The 20,756-nt window shown below is 47.4% G+C and overlaps 1 protein-coding gene across 1 annotated transcript in view; it reads left to right on the top strand.

Moving 5' to 3' along the window:
- LOC310686893 (uncharacterized protein) overlaps positions 1 to 8,171 on the top strand; it is a 66,107-nt gene extending 57,936 nt beyond the window's left edge. Inside the window, exons 5-6 of the mRNA XM_083461388.1 lie at positions 3,396 to 3,827; positions 6,394 to 8,171. Of these exons, the coding sequence (XP_083317514.1) occupies positions 3,396 to 3,545 (150 nt within the window). The 3' untranslated portion in view covers positions 3,546 to 3,827; positions 6,394 to 8,171. The remainder of the gene's footprint in view (positions 1 to 3,395; positions 3,828 to 6,393) is intronic.
- Positions 8,172 to 20,756: the final 12,585 nt, after the last annotated feature.

Genomic DNA, 20,756 nt, shown 5'->3' with positions numbered 1-20,756 from the left:
GATGGGCTTCCTGAACGTCAAGATCAACCTGGCGTCGGCGAGACACCCGCAGACCAACGGGCAAGCGGAGCGGGTCAATGCCATCATGCAGCAGTACCTGAGATGTTATGCAAATCAACAGCCTGCGACGTGGGTGGATTACCTACCGCTTGCCGAGTTCGCCTACAACAACACGAAGCACGTGTCCACGGGGGTCACGCCGTTCTTCGCCAACAACGGGAGGCACCCCAGAACCTTCCCGGGACTGGAAAGAATGGGGGAGGGGGAGCCGCAGACAGCAGATGCGTTCGCGTCGGAGCTGCAGGAGGTCCACGATCAGCTGAGGCGCCACCTGGAGCTGGCCAAGCACGCATACAAGGTACAAGCAGACAAACACAGAAGGGTTGGAGAAGAGCTCCACGTGGGAGACTGGGTTTGGTTAGCAGCCCACGCAGTGCCGGCCAGGTCGTTGGCCAAGAAGAAACTAGGGCATAAGCAACTGGGGCCCTACCAAGTCGAAGAGCAGGTCAACCCGGTAGCTTTCAGACTGGCACTTCCGGAGGGTTCCAGAATGCATCCGGTATTCCACAGATCGGTGCTCACTCCCTACAAGGCACCGCACAGGTTCCAGGAACCCGGAACAGCGCCGAGTCCGGTCAGAGACAGAACAGGGCACGCAGAAGTGGCACAGAAGGAGCGCATCAACGAAGTCACTGAGATTTTGGACTCCAGATGGGGGGAAGAGGGGGTAGAATACTTTCTCGCCAAGGAGGGCACCCCGGCCAGTGCGAACAGCTGGGTGCCGGGCTACGCCTTGGACGAACCTCTCCTCAAAGACGAGTTTCATGCCCTCTTTCCCCATAGACCTATGCCAGCAGAATATTTTGACGACTGGCTTTTCACGCCCACACTTTCGGCCAGCACTTTCCGGGGGTTCGACTCGGACGAGGACCCGACACAAGACGTCCGTTCCCCGGAGGGGTCACCCTCGGGATCTGCATCAGAACCCTCGTATTGGTGGGACGATAGGCCAGAGGAGCAGTGGCGCAGACGGTGGCTGGAAGGCCCAGGACGAGCAACACCGACAGGAGGAAGTGAGGGAGAGACGGACATGGACGTTTTCGGGGACGACCCTGGTTTCGAGCACGGCGGCACAGAGATGGAAGCGGAGGTGACTGTCGTCGACGAGAGCGGGGAGGAAGACCAGGGAGACTTCAGATGGAGGCCTGCCACGGGAAGCGACCGATACCCGACGTTCGTCCCTTTGCAACAGCAGCCCCCAGCTCCAGCACCGGAAGGAGGGGAGGGGGGAATGGGGGGCTTCGAGGGGGGGATGGATGTCAGGGGTTTAGGAGCAGAAGCACGGGCAAGGGAGGAAACAGAGAGCGAAGGGGAGGAGGCAGAAGAAAAGATGAGTGACGACGACGACCCGAGATCTCCTAGTCTTTCCAGTGAATCAGAGGATTCACAGAAAGGAGCACCAGTGGCGAGGGCAAGGGGGGAGTCTAGGGGGGCACCCCAGGAAGACAGAGCCAGAGAGGACTCAGGGGGGAGCAGCTGGAAATCGGGACCAGCGTCACCGCCAGGAAGCAGGGAAGAGGAAGGGAGCCAGGGGGGAAGCGCTGGCAGCTCACCACAGGAGGGAGGACATGAGTCAGGAGTGGCCACACCTCCACAGGAGGGAGGACATGAGTCGGGGATGGCCACACCTCCATCGGGGAGCGAAGAAACGGTTGAGAGGAAAGTGGAAGGTTGGGCGCGCGCGCCAAGTTCAAATGCAGAGGAAGGCGGCGCAGTAAGCAGCCCCGAAAGAGAGCCAGGTCCTAAAGCCCGGCGCAAGGAGACAGGAGGGTCTGGGTCAGCGTCAGAAGAATCCCGGAAGGAAGAAGCCCCGGGGGGTAGAGGGACCCAGAGGAGGACAGTCAGGAGGAAAAGGTGGAGCAAGGCTAGGATATTAAGTTGGTGCACACAGGGCGGAGACTCAGACGGAGCTTCGCCGACCTAGCTACTAGGCGTAGAGTTGCGCGCAGCAGCGTGAGAATGGAAACTGTAATTCAATAAAGACTTTTACTTAATGACCGCTGGCTAGCGTGATCCTCTGTGAGCTAGGATCTTCAAGCAGCTCTGACAACTACGCTCACCCAATTTCTGCTTAGCGGGATAATGCATTATTACATCTGAACCCCAAATATGTAGGTATTTCAGATTAGGGCGTTTTTTAAACAACTTCTCATAGGGGGTGACATCTAAACCAGAATAACTGCGATTTCTAACATAACAAAAGGCATTGAGTGCTTCAGCCCAAAAGACTTTGGGCAGATTGGCATCGTTCAGATAAGTTTTAACCCCTGCCTGCAGGTCACGCTGCACAACCTCCACAAGCCCATTTTGCCAGGGACTTCGGGGGCAAGATAACTCATGAGTACTCCCCTGTAGTCAGTGTGGTGTAGTGGTTAAGAGTGGTAGTCACGTAATCTGGGTAACCGGGTTCGCGTCTCCGCTCCTCCACATGCAGCTGCTGGGTGACCTTGGGCCAGTCACACTTCTCTAAAGTCTCTCAGCCCCAGTCACCTCACAGACTGTTTGTTGTGGGGGAGGAAGGGAAAGGAGATTGTTAGCCGCTTTGAGACTCCTGAAGGGGAGTGAAAGGCGGGATATCAAATCCAAACTCTTCTTCTTCTTCTTCTTCTTCTTCTGCGCTTCCAGGAATTTCTCAAAATCCGCAGAAACAAATTCCCCGCCCCGGTCAGAAAACAGGTTCTTAATAGGTTTGTTAAAGTGCGTTTTTACCCAGTTGCAAAAAACTTTGTACTTCTCAAATGCTTGGGACTTCTCAACTATTGCATAAATCCAACAATATCTGCTATACTGGTCTATCAGGGTAAGCCAGTACTTAGAACCTCCTAATGATGGTGGGAGTGGTCCAACTAAATCACAATGTACACGCTCAAATGGCTCAGTTACTTTCCTATCTGAGCACTTACCCTTGCGTGCAACCTTAATCTTATTCTTGCAACAGGATAGACATTGCATAAAGAATTTACATGGTTTTAATTTGAGACCATTAACAATATTCTTTGTCTTAATTACACCAGCAAAATTCAGATGTCCCAGAATTCTGTGTGCCTCATGGACACACCCGGAATGTGGCCTTACATTCCTCAACCCCTGGCTTGACTGTGCTGCTCTGCAATTTATAGGCGATTGTGAGTAGGTGCAAAAGTACAGTCTATATGAACCATCAGATTCCCGGGCATACAATAGACATTTGTTCCCCTCGAAAAACTCAAACATTGACTTTAAGAAACGCACAGTTATGCCTTGACGAGCAAAGCACCTTACTGATAATAAATTGTCCACTGATGGGCAGTAAATGCAGTTCGCTAGAGTAATGTTTAAAAAGTCAAGTTTAACAGTACCCCTACCAAGCGACTACAGAGTACCCCTACAGAGCAAGAGTTTCCGTTGTAATACAAGCCTTAGATCAGATCAACGGACTCACACAGGAGAGAAACCATTTACATGTGTGGAGTGTGGAAAGAGCTTCAGTTATAGTGGAAACCTGAGAATACATCAACAGACTCACATAGGTAAGAAACTATTTAAATGTATAAAGTGTGGAAAGAGATTTAGTGAAAATGGAAGCCTTAGGAAACATCAACAGACTCACACAGGAGAGAAACCATATAAATGTATGGAGTGCAGAAAGACCTTTGGTGATAATGGAAAGCTTAGATCACATCAACGGACACACACAGGGGAGAAACCATTTCAATGTATGGAGTACAGTAACTGCTTCACTCAGAGTGGAAATCTTAGAAAACATCAGCAGACACACAGGGGAGAAAGTATTTAAAGGTTGCATGAGACTTTAATGGACTATCTAGACTATAAAGTAGTAATGAAGCTTTTATTTCACTTATACCGAAAACTGAGACTGAAAAGAACCAGGTTAAAAACTACCGCCCTATATCACTACTTAATGTGGATTACAAAATTTTTGCAGACATTTTGGCAAAAAGACTGAAGAGAGTGCTGGTAGGGGAGATTCATAAGGACCAAACTGGCTTTCTTCCAGGGAGACATATGTCAGACAATGTGAGGAACATTATAGACATTTTGGAACTGTTAGAAGTGGACATTAATAGGAAGGCTGTTTTAATTTTTGTGGATGCGGAGAAAGCCTTTGATAATATTTGCTGGAGCTTTATGAAGAAAAATCTCCAAGGGATGGGGGTAGGCCAAGGTTTTGAAAACGGTATAGGTGCAATATATTCTAAACAAAAAGCAAAGTTAATTGTAAATAATGTGGTTACGGAAGAAATACGTATAGAAAAAGGTACACGACAGGGATGCCCAATATCCCCTTTACTTTTTATATCAGTCCTGGAGGTTTTGTTAAACATGATCAGAGGGGACCAGTTGGTTAAAGGAGTTCAGGTCGGAGCTAGACATTACAAGCTAAGGGCATTTGCAGATGATCTAGTATTGACCTTGCAACAGCCAGGTACTAGTACTAAAAGAGTATTAGAACTAATTGAGATATTTGGTCAAGTAGCAGGATTTAAACTGAACAAACAGAAAACGAAAGTGTTGGAGAAAAATCTAACATTGACTGAAAAAGAGAAGTTTCAGAGTGAAACAGGTTTAGTGATAACGAAAAAAGTGAAGTACCTGGGGGTAAACTTAACATCTAAGAATGTGAACTTATTTAAGGACAATTATGAAAAATGTTGGACAGAGGTAAAGAAAGATCTAGAAATATGGTCAAGGTTGAGACTCTCTTTGTTAGGCCAAATTGCTGTTATCAAGATGAATGTATTGCCTAGAATGTTGTTTTTATTCCAGACGTTGCAGATTTTGGACAAGATGGACTGTTTCAAGAAGTGGCAGAAAGACATATCTAAATTTGTCTGGCAGGGCAAAAAGCCCAGAATAAAATTTAAGATTTTAACTGATGCAAAAGATAGAGGGGGGTTTGCCCTGCCGGACTTAAGACTCTACTATGAATCGGTGGCTTTCTGCTGGCTGAAACATTGGCTGCTTCTTGAGAATACAGACATTTTGGATCTGGAAGGTTTGACAATAGATTTGGCTGACATGCATATATATAGTATGATAAGGTAAAATTGCATAAAGGTTTCAAAAACCATATTGTTAGGAAAGCATTATACAATGTTTGGATGCGGTATAAAGACTTATTGGAAAGTAAAACTCCCAGGTGGTTGTCACCAATGGAACCTAAAGAGGTGAAAAAACTTAATATGGAGTCTAAATGGCCAAAATACTGTGAAATTTTAGAACAAGATGGGGAAAAAGTTAAATTACAGAGTTATGAGAAATTAAAGTCCAAAGTACGAGACTGGTTGCACTACCTTCAGATAAATGAGATATTTAAACAGGACAGGAAAATAGGCTTCTAGATGGAGAGGTCAAAATTAGAAACAGAACTGCTAGAACCCAATACTAAGAATTTGTCGAGAATGTATAACTTGCTGTTGAAATGGAATACACAAGATGAAACGGTGAAATCAGCTATGATAAAATGGGCACAAGATATTGGCCATGAAATTATGTTCGCTGACTGGGAAAAGTTATGGACCACCGGTACTAAATTTACGGCATGTAATGCCTTAAGAGAAAACATTATGAAAATGAGGTACAGGTGGTACATGACCCCAGTCAAGCTTGCAAAAATTTATCATTTGCCCAATAATAAATGCTGGAAATGTAATGAGACTGAAGGTACCTTTTACCACCTTTGGTGGACCTGCCCGAGGATAAAAGCTTTCTGGGAAATGATCTATAATGAAATTAAGAAGGTTCTTAAATGGACCTTCCCTAAAAAACCTGAAGCTTTTCTCCTGGGCATCGTCGGCCAATTGGTGAGAAGGAAGGATAGGACGTTTTTTATGTATGCGACCACAGCAGCAAGGATTCTCCTAGCAAAGTATTGGAAGACACAAGAACTACCCACGCTGGAAGAATGGCAGACGAAGGTGATTGACTACATGGGACTGGCGGAGATGACTGGCAGAATCCGTGACCAGGGGAAAGAGACAGTGGAAGAAGATTGGAAGAAATTCAAAGTATATCTTAGAACTTGTGTAAAATTCAGGAGTGTTAAATGTCAAGGGGTTGGGAAACAGAGAACTGCAGCTGTAATCAATAAGTTTAAGAAGAATTTAAAAGAAATTGAATTGAATAATTAGTTAACTGAGGAGTTGCTGAAGAAATATAAAACAAGGATGCAGAAAGGGGGAGGTATGGGGAAGTCCGGGAAGTAAGGTTTATGAAAAGATGGTTATGAAATTATACATGTTTATATGTGTGTATGTCTATGTATTGTATATTGTTTGTGTTTATTTTGTGTTTGGAAAACCAATAAAAATTTATTTAAAAAAAGAAAGAAAGTATTTAAAGGTATGGACTGTGGAAGGAGCTTCAGTCAGAGTGGAACCCTTGATTTTTGTCAACAAACTCACACAAAAGACAAACCATACAAATATCAAGAAAGTAGATAGAGGTTCCTCTTAGTGGAAGTTCAGAATCAAAAGACTTATGGACTGGAAGAACTTTAAGAGTTGAAATCCTTCAAACCATCAACAAACTCAGAGGGGAGAAGCAGTTTAAATGAAAAGATTGCAAAAAGTGCTTTATTTATAATAGAGTGATCAAGGAACATCCCAGGACTCTCACATGGGAGAACCCATTTAGATGTATGGAGTGTGGGACTTCTTCCCCTCAGAGTCCACTCTGAGCAATGAACTCAGCAGGAAATCATTCCTAAAAGCATGAGGTATATGTGAAGTTCTGGTGTTTATATGTAAAACATTATAATAATGAAAGAAGGAAGCATCTCACAATAGTGAGTATAATTTTAGATGAAAGTACCTTTGTTTTTCACCAAACTCTCTCACCCCCCCACCACATGATCTCCCAGCACAGCTTCTTCACCAGAACTTCATCGCTGCCTCCTGCCATGCTCGTTCTGAAGAAAACTTGGAATACTGAAATTGAATGTTGGATTTCCCCCCAAGCCTAATTTCAAGAGAGAGAAGGAGGGGCTGCAGATACTAGGGAAGTCTCCTGGGGGCCCCACGTTCACTCATGTACCCCAGGACATTTACTGCCATCAGCAAACTTTGCCCCCTCCCTGCTCCCTCCTAAGTCTAGGTCATTTATGAAGAAGTTGAAAAGCCACAAGTCCCAATACTGATCTTGAGGGGACTCCGCTTTCTGCTCCTCTCCATTCAGAGAACTGCCCGTTTACTCTCTTGGTGTTTCAGAAGGAGGGCTGCCTCCAACTGGGGAGGCGCATTTCTTCTAGGGGCGCATTTCCAGGGTCCCCACGGTGCCCCCCAGCCTGGCTCCACTCGACCAGGGCAGCTGCATTTTGTTTCGCTGCAGGTGAGCCTGCCCCCTGAAACGTGGGGTCTTAAAGGAACTTCATGGGGGGGGGGATCAGCGAGAAGGAGCTTCTGGATCCTGTGCAGCCCCCTCCCTGCCTGCTCCCTTCAGGGTTCCTTAGCCCCTCCCTTTTTCATTTCAAGGATTGGGGGTCCTGCACAGCCCTCAGGGCACCTAAGCATTGGGGGGGGGAGCTATTTTGTTTCCTGAGGGCAGGAGTCACAATCCTGGCATACTGGAGGATGTCTGGGTTTTAGGTATGGGGCTGAGGCTCAGGTGGAAAAGAGGTGATAGGGGAAATATCCTGGGGTGTGGATTTTATTTTATTTTTAATAATTTTTATTGATTTTCAAAAAAAAATCTTGAGTGTTCACTGGAAGGACAGATCCTGAAGCTGAGGCTCCAAGACTTTGGCCACCTCAGGAGAAGAGAAGACTTCCTGGAAAAGACCCTGATGTTGGGAAAGATGGAGGGCCCAAGGAGAAGGGGACAAGAGAGGACGAGATGGTGGGACAGTGTTCTCGAAGCCACTAACATGAGTTTGACCAAACTGCGGGAGGCAGTGTAAGACAGGAGGGCCTGGCGTGCTCTGGTCCAGGGGGTCACGAAGAGTCGGACACGACTAAACGACTCAACAACAAATATCAAGATGTGGAATAATGGAAACAAAATGTGGAAAATATGGAAAGCACAAGGAGAAGCAGAACTAAGATGTGGAGATCTGCTCCAGAGATCCAGACCGTGGGGAGCCCCAAGAAATTAATAAATACAATTTGGACTATAATTTGATCTTTTTTATTTTAGTTTTTTTAGTTTTTTAATTGAAGTATTATGATTGGGTATTTAATTGGGGTGTGGATATTTAATTGAGGCAAACCAAAGCGGTGACGGTGGGGGCAGGCTGCCCCAGTGCCCACGCTTTGCCACCTCGCTCTCGGCTGGAGGAGGCAGGCTTGGAAGAAGACGGGGCGGAACGGAGGCAGGCGAGCCAACAAGTGAGGGGGCAGAGTTGGCTGCTGGGGGGGGGGATGCACTTGAGCGGCTGCCTCCCGAGTTGCTCTGTCTGTCAGGTTGCCCTCCTGTGCCCCCCCCCCCCAAAGCAGGGCTCCCGTGCCTTGTTTGTTGTAATTGAAAGCAGGAGCTGAAGATTTCGCAAGGGGTGGGGTAAACGATAAGATAAATTAAGAAACTCCTAGAAGTAACAGATGAGGCTAAGAGATAGAGAAAGATCAATAATAATGATTATTATGGATTACAATTGGAAGTAAGGATAAGAAGTTTGTAATGAAAGAGGATATTGATGCATATATGTGTTATGATGGGAACTGCTAAATATGTGTTATGATGAAATTCAGATTGGAAGGTGTCGAGGAAGTCTTCTAGCAATGTAAATATACCAGGGAATAAGAAGGGGGGGAAATATTCTTTTATCTTTTGCATTTTTATTGTTGTTAAGTTGTGTTAAATGTAATGTTCTTCTCTGTGTTTATGTTTATTTATTATAAGAGCCTGGCGTGCTCTGGTCCACGGAGTCACGAAGAGCCGGACAGGACTAAACGACTAAACAACAACAAAATTACAAGAGGAAACCAATAATTTTTATTTTTTTTGTGGGGGGGACCCAGCACCTTCTAGCTTCGTCAGGGCATGCATATTGTTAGGTGGGTGTGAGCTCCGTCTTCCTTGAGGCAAGTGTGCTTTGTGGCAGCTTTGCTTCATGAGAAGTCAAGCAGCAATTTGGAGCTCAATACGCCAAGGAGCAAACCAAAATTCTCAGTTTAGGGCTAAACTACTGAAGACCCTGCAATAAAACCCTGCATATGTTTGCCCAGAAGTATGCCAGATGGACGCTAGTGTAGACTTTCCCCCAGCAAGTGTGCTTAGTAAACTCTGCAGTTCTGCAGCCGAATCCCAACGCATAAATTATGGGAGTTGGAACTTAACAGGTTAAGTTGTTCCCATGATGCCTCAGCATTCTGACGTCAGATTTGGAAGCTGGGAGGAGCTTTCCTGTCTGTTCCTCTCCGGTCGTTGAGAGAGAGAGACGCAGTTCATAATGGCTGCGAGGAGTCCTGGAAATTTCTGAGAAAATGATGCAATAAAGAGCTGTAAATGGACGTTACTGTGCTCTGTGTGTTTATCAAATCTAAGTGACAGTTTGCTGCTGTGTTTTACTCTGCTGAGGCTTGACTGAAAGAAGGAGCAGATCGCGCAGAGGAAGTGTGCCGGACCTGCCGAAGCTGCCATAAAGAGCTAGTTGCGGATTATAAATCAATTAGCACGTCAAGGACTAATCAAAACATCTACAGGTTATGGGTAACCTTAATCACCGATCGTAAAGCTGTCACTGGAGGCTGTCGGGGAGCTTTGAAGTTCTGCGCAACGGAGGCTGAAGCCTGTCTTTGAGGCAAGCAAGCAAGCAAGCTGAAAGACGCTGGGCTGAATGCTGCGGAGGCCGGAATTTGAGGCAAGCAGCTAGCTGAAAGACGCAAAGGTTTGCCTGTGCTGAATGTAGCAGAGCTGAGAACAGCGGAAATCGTTTCTCCACGCAGCAGGAGCCGGAAGAGCTGGTGTTTTGTAAGTACAGCTTGGGGCCCCTTGGGAGAACGGGAGAACATGGCAGATGGCCAGGAGGTGTTTCAAGCTCCGTTTGAACAGCTTGAAGAGCTCACCACCCAGTCGTGGGAAATCTGGGTCAGAAGGGTGAGAGCCTGGTTTTGGGCAACTGGCTTGTGGGACGTAAGCAAGAAAGAGCCGTCCACAAGCGGACCGGCTGCTGCTGAAAGTGCGGGGCTGGTGGACAGAGATGCAGGAAAGCTGAAGTCTGCTTCTCTGGAGAAGAAAATGCAGAGAGAGAAAGCTGAGAGAGCTGAGATCTGCATGTTGAGAGCAGGTGTGCATGCTAATCTGCAACATCACCTGGGAGGCGTTGAATCTGCGTGTGAGGCCTGGAGAGTGCTGAAACGTCTGTGTGAAGACTCAGCAGGAGGCCAAGGGCAGATGGAAGCTGAAAGCCTAGAGATGGCTGGAGCCCCTGTTCCTGATGATTTAGCCTCAAGGAGTGCTAGTGAGCAAGTCGGGGGGGGGGCGGAAAATTCCAAAGGCAGGTTTGAAAAGTTTTCCACTGTGCCTGCTGGAGTGCAGTTCAGAGGGGGCGGATCTGGCAAGGAGTGCTTTTCCGGAAGAAGGAGGGCCAAGCCAGCTAAAAAGAGCCCCAGGCAGTGTTTTTCCACTGAAGTTCGTCGTTGCTACATTTGCAAGTCAGCTGACCACGTACGTCGAAACTGCCCACAGAGAGCGAGGGCAGCTGCACAGGATGTTGTCAAGGTCAGCTCCCATGGGAATCAGTCGGGTTTCCATGGCAACCAGCCTGGGAGAGCAGCCAGGCGGGGGACTGAGTCAGGTGGACGTGACCACAAGGAGGAGACGTATCAGATCACAGCTAGTCTGGCTTTGTCTGAAGACAGCTGTGGGACAGGCTCAGAGTTTCGTTTTGTTATTGACTCTGCAGCTAATCGCAACTTGATTCCAGAGACCCCTGCTGTCGAGATGTGGAACTGCAAGGCAATTCCGGCCGGGAAAACTGTACTGTTTGCAAATGGACAGAAAAGAAATGTGACTAACGTTACAAATCTCTTTATGTCTATTTTACAGGAAACGTTGGAGTGTTGTACCGTTCCTGGGATGCACCACTGTCTTTTATCTGTGCCTTATTTGTTAAAAAAGGGATTTAAGGTTTCTTTTGAGGATGACGTCTGCACAATCTCCAAAGGAGGGAGGATGCTTGCCAAGGTTAAAAAGGGGCAGAATGATCTTTTCATTCTTAAAACGTCTCTGGAGGGTGAGGGGAAGGTTGAGAAAGCACAAGCACTGCGTGCTACAATTCCCAATCATGATTCATGTGTCCATGCTTGGCATGCACAAACAGCTCATGGTTCTGTAGAAGAACTACAGACGCTACCCGAGGTCGCTAACGGTTGCCACATTGTAGAATGTGGATGTGCGATGGATTGTGAAGCATGCAGACATGCAAAGGTAAAAGGGTGCAGTTACCCAAAAGTGGATAGGGTAACCGAAAAACCTTTTGAGCTAGTTCACATTGATTTGTGGGGTCCTGTAAAGGATCCAAGTCTGGGAGGGTCAAGGTTTCTGCTCACGATGCAGGATAATTTTACGCAGAATTCTTGGACCCATGGTCTCAAATCCAAGGATGATGCAGCACAGCTGATCAAAGGGTGGATTGAGGGGGTGGAACAAAGGTTTTCCACCAAAGTGCAAGCTGTCATAAGTGACAGAGGTGCTCAATTTACAGGTTCTGCTTTGCAGAAGTTCTTTCGCAAGAAAGGGATACGTCACACAGTGACTTCACCCAATCAGAGGGGGGAGGCAGAGCTCCGATGTCAGGCTCTGGTCCAGACTGCAAAGGTGTTGCTGAAGGATTCTGGGTTGCCACCAAAGTTTTGGCTGGAGGCAATCAGATATGTGAGCTTCACCTGGAATCGGACATACAATTCAGTGGTAGGTGACACACCGTTTAGTTTGTTGCATGGCAGGAAACCCCAGATTCATTTTTTGCGCAGGTTTGGTTCGCATGCATCTGTGCCGGTGCCTGAAGTTTTGCAAGGGCCAGATGGATCCAAGTTCCGGAAAATGATCTTCTGTGGGTATGAGCCAGCAGCGCGTGCATGGAGGTTTGCGTTCCCATCAGGTGATCAGAGTAAACTGCTGATCAGCAAACACGCTGAGTTCTATGAGGAGGATGGAAGGTCAAAGACTCCTGTCAAGCGTGATGTTCTATCAGAATGTCTTTCTGATTCAGAACAGGAAGGTTCTGAGGGGGAGGAAGAAGAGGCTGAGTCTGCTGATGACGATCAGGTCACTGACCAAGGTCTGGAGCAGGGTGGGGCATCTCCACAAGGTGTTAAAAGAGAGGCCAAGAGTGAGCCTAGTTCTCCAGTGAGTGTGATGGAGAGGATTCAAAGACGTGTTAAGTCAGAGGGGGAATCCAGAGATGCTGAGTACACACATGATAGTGATGGTGAACCAGGAGAAGCATCTGGGTTTGTGCCCAGGCGATCCAGTCGCACAACGAAGGGTGTTCCACCGGAAAGATACCAAGCCACAGGTGCGTTGGTAAGTTTCGCACAGTGTGAACCTGAGTGTTACGTGGATGTTCCGCAGGTATTGTCAGAATGTGTGGCAGAGGGGGTATGGGAGTTGGAACTTAACAGGTTAAGTTCTTCCCATGATGCCTCAGCATTCTGACGTCAGATTTGGAAGCTGGGAGGAGCTTTCCTGTCTGTTCCTCTCCGGTCGTTGAGAGAGAGAGACGCAGTTCATAATGGCTGCGAGGAGTCCTGGAAATTTCTGAGAAAATGATGCAATAAAGAGCTGTAAATGGACATTACTGTGCTCTGTGTGTTTATCAAATCTAAGTGACAGTTTGCTGCTGTGTTTTACTCTGCTGAGGCTTGACTGAAAGAAGGAGCAGATCGCGCAGAGGAAGTGTGCCGGACCTGCCGAAGCTGCCATAAAGAGCTAATTGCGGATTATAAATCAATTAGCACGTCAAGGACTAATCAAAACATCTACATAAATAATGTTGCAGTCCTGACCCCTGACTCCACTTCCCTGGGTATATTCTGCACCGGACTGAGCAGACAGGGGGAAGATGGCACTCCAAGTGTACCTAGGATTGACCCTTAAACATCTTCCATCCTGTTCTCTATCATCTTTCTACTACACCTTTAAATGCCGACAGTTATCTGGTCTGGATAAAAGAGAACATGTTTCCGACAAGTGTGTGCGCATAAGTGCATGTGTAGGCTGGAATTTGAACTGCTGAGGCTGGGAGGTTTGCAAAAGAAAGCAAGGTGCAGGATGTCCAGTGGTCGCTGGCCAAGGGGATTGCTTGCCTCTGAGACAGGAGACTGCATGGGCATGAAGGTATCGCTGGACATGACTTTATAAGGGGATATGAAATTCTGTGAAGAAGCTCGCTGGTACAATTCATGGGAACAAACCAACTTCGTATGAAACGTGAATAGGGCGCTGCCTTTGCTCTGTAATCTTTTGACTCAGGCATGGTTCCACGCCACTCTCCCCCAAAACAATGATTTCTTTCTGAGGTCTCAGGTGATCCCAACTGGAGATGAGAATGTTGTGTGAGATGCACATGAGGAAGTTTCTCTGGTGATGCTTCAATCTCAGGGGTTTTGTTTTTCAAGCTCAGAATCTTAACTACTGAGCCTTGGAAGAAGTACGCTTGCAAATGATTATTGGGTAGTGAAGGTGTGGAGTGTGAAATTGTACTGCAGTCAAATGCAACATTCCTACAATGTACATGCTGGGGAATGCTTGTGTCACTCAGGAGAAGACTTGCTAGTTCCTCCTGAGCTGGGACAGACTTCCTCTGCATGGCACTTCACGTAGGTGTGGCCTGTTCTTGGACAGAGGAGCACACGGCCTCCATGTTCTGCTCTTCTTCTCCTCCTTTTTGTGTTCCTACAAGTTAGGAAGAAGTGACTGCTCAGTTGCAATCACTTGAGATTATTTCCCTTATGGGATAGTTCATGTCGATATATAGAGTTATGTAACTTAAATCTGCCTTCAGGGATCTTATCGTGAACTGGATGATTGTAAGTCAACTAGTTTTATGTTAACTTTAATCAGATAGTCGTGTCTATTCTTTTAGGAGGGATAGAAAAAGGGATCTTATCAGGAATCCTAAATAGTGAGGCTCAGACGAGCCTGCAACTAGCTAACTGCTGTGTAATTTCAAAGAGGGATTGTTTAACAACTCTGCTAAGTTATAGAACTTGCCAACGCAAGTTAGGAAGGATATCATAAAAGAGTATATCCTCTCCTGCCTCCCTAAACATTCCCACAGAAAGAGCCTGGGGTAGGATGTCACCTCCCTTGGCGCGAGCGACCAGCAGGGATGCCTCTGAGCTGCCTCCGTGTGTTATGCTCAGCCCACCGTTCCCCATACAGACATCTCTGGCAATGGTTGCTGACGAGGGCTTACTGCCCATGCTGCCTTGTTCAGAATAGGATGGTGGGCAGTCCTCTGGCAACTCACAGAGCTGTTTTCAGGATCTGGAGTGCAGCAAGGACTGATGTAGTGTAGCAGTCAAAGTGTGAGATGTGAGTCAAACTCCTCTTCCTGCAACCTCAACTCTTCGTATCCATGGGGATTATAACACTGGACAGCCTTGAAGGGCCGTTGTTTAGATTACTGAGATAATATGTGTTATATTTTGTAATGCTTTAAATGTGCTACGTAAATGCTAAATAAAGCTGAGTATTGGTTGGTGCAAAGTGAAAGGGCCGAGAGAAAGAGCCAGTAGACGAAGACGAAATCCAACGAGTAATAAAAGAATCAAAAACCCAGGACCGGATGGATTTCCGGCAAAATATGATAAAAAAACTAAATCCAACCCCGATTGCACCCTTGAAAGAAGTACTGAACAGCATTTTAAGGAAGGGAGAAGTACCTGGCAGGTCAGACTCAGAGGGAGGAGAGGAGGGGGCCAGGAGACCCAGAGGAGGCCGGCTGCTGAAGCATCCAGGGAGACTCCCCCTCCTGCTGCGACCAGCTTCCCTCTCCCCTGGTCTCCTAGAGCACACAGAGAAAGCTGGTTCAGACCCCATGAGCCTGTACATATGAAGATAGGGTATTTTTGTCCCAACATGCATCACTTTGATCTCATTGACAATGAACTGTCATTACTGCCCATCCACCCCATTTGGAGAGCTCTTTTTGGAGCTCCTTGCAATCGCTCTTTGTTTGAACTGTGGGGTGTGAAACACAGAGCAGTCAAATACAACATCCCTAGAGTGAACATAAAAGGGGATGTCTGGGCCAGCCACTCAGAACTTCTTGTTTCCTCCTGGGCTGGGACAAACTTCCTCTACATGTGACCAGAGGTGGGTGTGACCTCACCTGTGCAGCTAACAACATAGCACAGGGCAGGCAGCCATCTCTCTCTCTCTCTCTCTCTCTCTCTCTCTCTCTCTCTCTCTCTCTGACTCCATTCCTCGAAGCAGCAACATCTCCTTAGCCTGAGATGCTTCCAGCCAAGAGTGGACAAAGGAACTCTCTCCTTATAGGATAGATTCCAATACAGAAAGGGGAGGTATGGGGGAGTCCGAGAAATAAGGGTTATGAAAAAAAGGGTATGAAACTATACATGTTTGTATGTCTTTTTACATGTTTGTATTGTCTTAAAAATTTTTGTAAAACCAATAAAAATTTTATATATATAAAAAAAAGATTCCAGGTGTGTATATTTTGTAACCTAAGTCTGCCTTCTGGGATCCTTCTGTGAACAGAATGTGAATTAACTATTTTATATATTTTATTTTTATTTTTATTTTATTTTAAACTATTTTATTTTTTTAAAAAACATTTTATTAGCAATTCAACAACATATCCAAACATATTATATTCATTATTTACCGCCTCCCCCCTCCCACCCACCCTCCCCTCCCCCAAAGACTTCCCTCAGCTCAGCTTCTAATTTTCAGCACAGGTTCTAATAAGTGTCCACCCACCGTGAGGCAGAATTTCATTAGTGCCCCACAAGCTTCCTGCGCTTTAAGTTTTGCAGCCTCCAGGTGCCCCTTCCAGAAAAGTGTCTCAGTGAAAGGGACTCCCAGGGTTCCGAAGGAGTGTATTGAACCAGGTTATTCATTGCTCCAAACTTGGGACTTCTCTCTGTCCGCTGGGAGAGGCTGGCCTGCCCCTTCTGCAGGGCAACTTCCTTCGCTCTGCTCCAGTATGAGGGCAGCACACATAGCTCAAAGCCCCCTCTTAAATCCCGTCAACTATAAAAAAAGCAACCACTATCAAATACTTGACAAACTACCAGTGTGGTGTAGTGGTTAAGAGCAGTGGACTTGTAATCTGGTGAAGCGGGTTTGATTCCCTGCTCCTCCACATGCAGCTGCTGGGTGACCTTGGGCCAGTCACACTCCTCTGAAGTCTCTCAGCCCCACTCACCTCACAGAGTGTTTGTTGTGCGGGAGGAAGAGAAAGGAGAATGTTAGCCACTTTGAGACTCCCTAGGGGAGTGATCAAGCGGGATATCAAATCCCAACTCTTCATCTTAAAAAGCAAGAGACATCACCTTGCCAACAAAGGTCTGTATAGCTAAAGCTCTGGCTTTCCCAGTAGTGATGTATGGAAGTGAGAGCTGGACCATAAAGAAGGCCGATCGACGAAGAATTGATGCTTTTGAATTCTGGTGCTGGAGGAGACTCTTGAGAGTCCCATGGACTGCAAGAAGATCCAACCTCTCCATTCTTAGGGAAATCAGCCCTGAGTGCTCACTGGAAGGACAGATCCTGAAGCTGAGGCTCCAAGACTTTGGCCACCTCAGGAGAAGAGAAGACTCCCTGGAAAAGACCCTGATGTTGGGAAAGATGGAGGGCACAAGGAGAAGGGGACGACAGAGGACGAGATGGTGGGACAGTGTTCTCGAAGCTACCAGCATGAGTTTGACCAAACTGCGGGAGGCAGTGGAAGACGGGAGTGCCTGGCGTGCTCAGGTCCAGGGGGTCACGAAGAGTCGGACACGACTAAACAACAACAACAACATCATGTACTTTAAAAATCAGCACCTAGACCGTTCCAATAAATGCCTGGGGGACTAAAACAGATGTGAATGAGCAGCGCAAATCAGAGCGCATTGTGTGTGTGCAACTTGCAAGAGGGCAGAGGGACAGAGTCTCTGCTTCACACCCCTCTCTGCTCTCCTCCTCTTCTCTTCGACTTCCCACATTAATGGGGAAAGGCTACAGGTCCACCTCATAGGGATGTTGTAAAGACAGCAGAGTTGGTTTTTATGAAGCACTTTGAACTTTCTGAGTGTCCTCTAGTTTATCTCCCCACGTTGAGCCCCCACAGCCTTTGCTCAGAGGGGCTCTGGCCCTGCCCACCCACCCCTGGGCCACCTTCCCGTTTCATTCAAGGTGCACGGCTAGGAGATGGATCTTCCGCCAAACTCCCCTTTATTCCTGTTGCCACCACAGAGGACTCTTCAACACTTCACCCCAAACATAACAGAGGAGGAAGTGTGCATCGATTCATTAAACTGATTTATTTAAAAAAGAGACATAAACATGTGGTTTCAAATGTTCTCTTTTCTTTTCTTTTTCTTTTGAAACTTTGCTACAGCTGCAACAACGGGGATTATAATGCTGTCTCTCTACTGCAGGTCTAACCAACCCTGCTCCACAATTGCCACCACTGCCCCATTCCATTCCACCCTCCAATGGTGGCAGCCAACCATCTTGGCTGCAAGTCCCAGAAGACGGGCTCTCTCCTTAGAGACCTTTTCCACCTAGCCTGGGAGGGCAGAGCCTGGATTGACTCCAGCTGCAAAAGCTGAGGCTGCTGAACAGACTCTTGAATTTGGGTTTTTTTGGGGGGGGGTGTTGGTGTTGGTGTTTTGTTTTTATACTTTAGATCTTGTGATTTATGTGGAAATTGATCCATTCAATTGCTCAATCCCAGCATTCCAAACTACCCCTATCACCATCTAGCATTTCCTAAAATTTACTCTTCTACTGTAATTACCATTATTATATTAATGTCATTGATACATGCGTATAAAACTTTAAATACAAACACCAAGACATTGCACTGAAACTTTCAATAAATGCGCATGCATGCACTTTCTAAGAGTCTCATTCGAGAGCCAGTGGGGTGCAGTGCTTAAGAGTTTTGGACTAGGAACTGGGAGACCTGGGTTCAAATCCCCACTCAGTCACTGGGTGATGGCTTCACAGCCCAACCTCCCGCACAGGGTTGTTGTCAGGATTAAACCATGAGGGGGAGAATGACTTAAGACCACACTGAGCTCCTTGAAGAAACAGGTGGTATATGAAGGCATCCAATAAATTTCACTAAGAAGAAAGGTAAGATTCTGCTCTTAGGCAAGACCAGAGGTCGGCAACCCGCGGCTCCGGAGCCGCATGCGGCTCTTTTGCACCTTTGCCGCGGCTCCGCAGATCCTCGGGGACCCTGAGCAGAAAAGCAGAAGCGCCAGAAAGAGGAGGGGGATGGAGCTGGGCAGCCGAGCCGGGCAAAGCAAGGCAGCGGCGGCAGCGGAGCTCGAGAGGCGGCGGCTGCTGGGATGGAGGAGGAGGCGGCGGCGGCGGCCAGAGAAGGGCTGCTGCTGCTGCTGCTGCTGCTGCTGCTGCTGCCGCCGCTGGAGGGAAGTTCTGCCAGGCGGCTTCACGACTCATAGCTTCCCCCGCCCACCCAGGCCACGCTCTCCTCAGCCCCGCGCGCGCGGCACCTGAGGCGAGGGAGAGAGAGAGCGCGCTCGAGATGGCGGGGCGGTATGTGTGTGTGTGTGTGTGTGTGTGTGTGTGTGTGTGTGAGAGAGAGAGAGAGAGAGAGAGAGAGAGAGAGAGAGGTGGCGGTGGTGCTTCGGGATCCTTTCCCGTGCCTTGCTTCTGAGTGGCTGCCGAGTTGAGGGAGAGCACCTGAGGTGAACCACAAAATGGGCCGGCCCTCCCTGTCAGGGAGGAAGGGGTGAATAACGTCAGTGACGAGGAGGGGGTCCAGAGGTAGCCAGCAGGAGAGGCGGGGGAGCACGAGCGCAATTGCAGAGGGAGGGGGGCTGTTAGGCACCAAAATCCTGCATGCGGGATTTCCCCATTCTCTCGTGCCTATGCAATTCCTGCCCTTCTCCCTTCCCCCTCGAGATTTGCTGCAGAGACAAGCAAATGAAGAAGAAAGGGAAGAGTATTAGCTGACATGTCCCCGGATCCCATGGAAAGCACCACAGATTCCTTTGCTTACCAGCTCTTTTTATTTTAAGTTGGCTTCAAACCTGTAATTGTGCAGGTGTATGTATGTATACATATACACACATAAATATTCATATCTCTTCCCTCTCACCTTCCTTTCACCCAGTTTCTCTGGCACTGGTTTATAAATGCTGCTATGTAGAAATGATGAGAAAGTTGCACCAGCAGAAGGAATGGATATGTACTGTTAGTAAAAAGAGAGGGAGTTGAACTGCAGGGAGGGACAGACACTTTTCTATGTATTAATTTGTATAATGCCCTCTATGCACATGGTGCTTTGCAAAAAATGGATATGAGAGGTACCATACCCCTCTTTGCTATCTGAAATAGACTCAGGGAAAAGAGAGAGAATGGGGGAGGGGAAGAATGTGTGGTTATTTACATTTGACTTGTTTTGCGGCTCCCAGTTTTTTTTTCCCCTTCGGAAATGGGTCCAAGTGGCTCTTTTTGTCTTAAAGGTTGCAGACCCTTGGGCAAGACGAATCAGCTGCACAAATATAAGAAGGGACATACCAGGCTTGCCAGTAGTACATATGGAAAAGACCTGGAGTCTTAGTGGACCACAAGACTAACATGAGTCAACATCAGCAAAATAGGCTGTTATTCTAGGCTGCGTCCAAAGAAGTCAAGTGTCCAGATCAAGAGAAGTAACAGCCCCACTTTCTTCTGCCTTGTTCAGACCACACCTGGAGTCCTGTGTCCAGTTCTGGGTGCCCCAATTTAAGAAGGATTTTGACAAGCTGGGAGGTGTGCAGAGGGGGGTGAGCAAGACAATTAAGCGTTGGGGAGCCAAGCCTTCTGAGGAACAGGAAGGGCTGTCAGGTGGAAGATTGAACAAGCTTGTTTTCACCGGCTCTGGAGGCTGGGACCCAAACCAATGGCTTCAAATTAGAGACGCCCTTGGAAGGTGGTGGACTCTCCTTCCTTGGAGGTTTGTAAGGAGAAGTTTGAAGGCAATGTGTCATGGAAACTTTAGTTGAGAGTCCTGCAGTGGACTAGACGACCCAGAAGTCTCCTGCAGGTCTAAAATTCTATTATTCTCCCCTGTATGAACTCTTTGATGGGCCATGAGGTTAGTCCTCTTACTGAAGCTCTTCCCACATTCCAAGCACTGATATGGTTTCTCACCACTGTGAATTCTTTGGTGGGAAGTGAGATGGGCTTTCTGGCAGAAACTCTTTCCACATTTCACACATTGATAGGGTTTCTCACCACTGTGAATTCTTTGGTGAGCCATGAGCTTGGTCCTCTTACCAAAGCTCTTTCCACATTCCAAGCACTGATATGGTTTCTCCCCTGTGTGAATTCTTTGGTGGGAAGTGAGGTTGTCCTTCCGGGTGAAGCTCTTCCCACATTCCAAGCACTGATAGGGTTTCTCCCCAGTGTGGATTCTTTGATGGGCCATGAGGTTAGTCCTCTTACTGAAGCTCTTTCCACATTCCAAGCACTGATAGGGTTTCTCCCCAGTGTGGATTCTTTGGTGGGATGTGAGATGGGCTTTCTGGCAGAAACTCTTTCCACATTTCACACATTGATAGGGTTTC

This window comes from Podarcis liolepis (genome assembly GCF_965112155.1).
Source record: "Podarcis liolepis genome assembly, chromosome: 10".
NCBI classification, from domain to species: Eukaryota; Metazoa; Chordata; class Lepidosauria; order Squamata; family Lacertidae; genus Podarcis; species Podarcis liolepis.
Note: the sequence above shows the minus strand (reverse complement) of the source record. Positions and strands in the feature narration are given on the sequence as shown.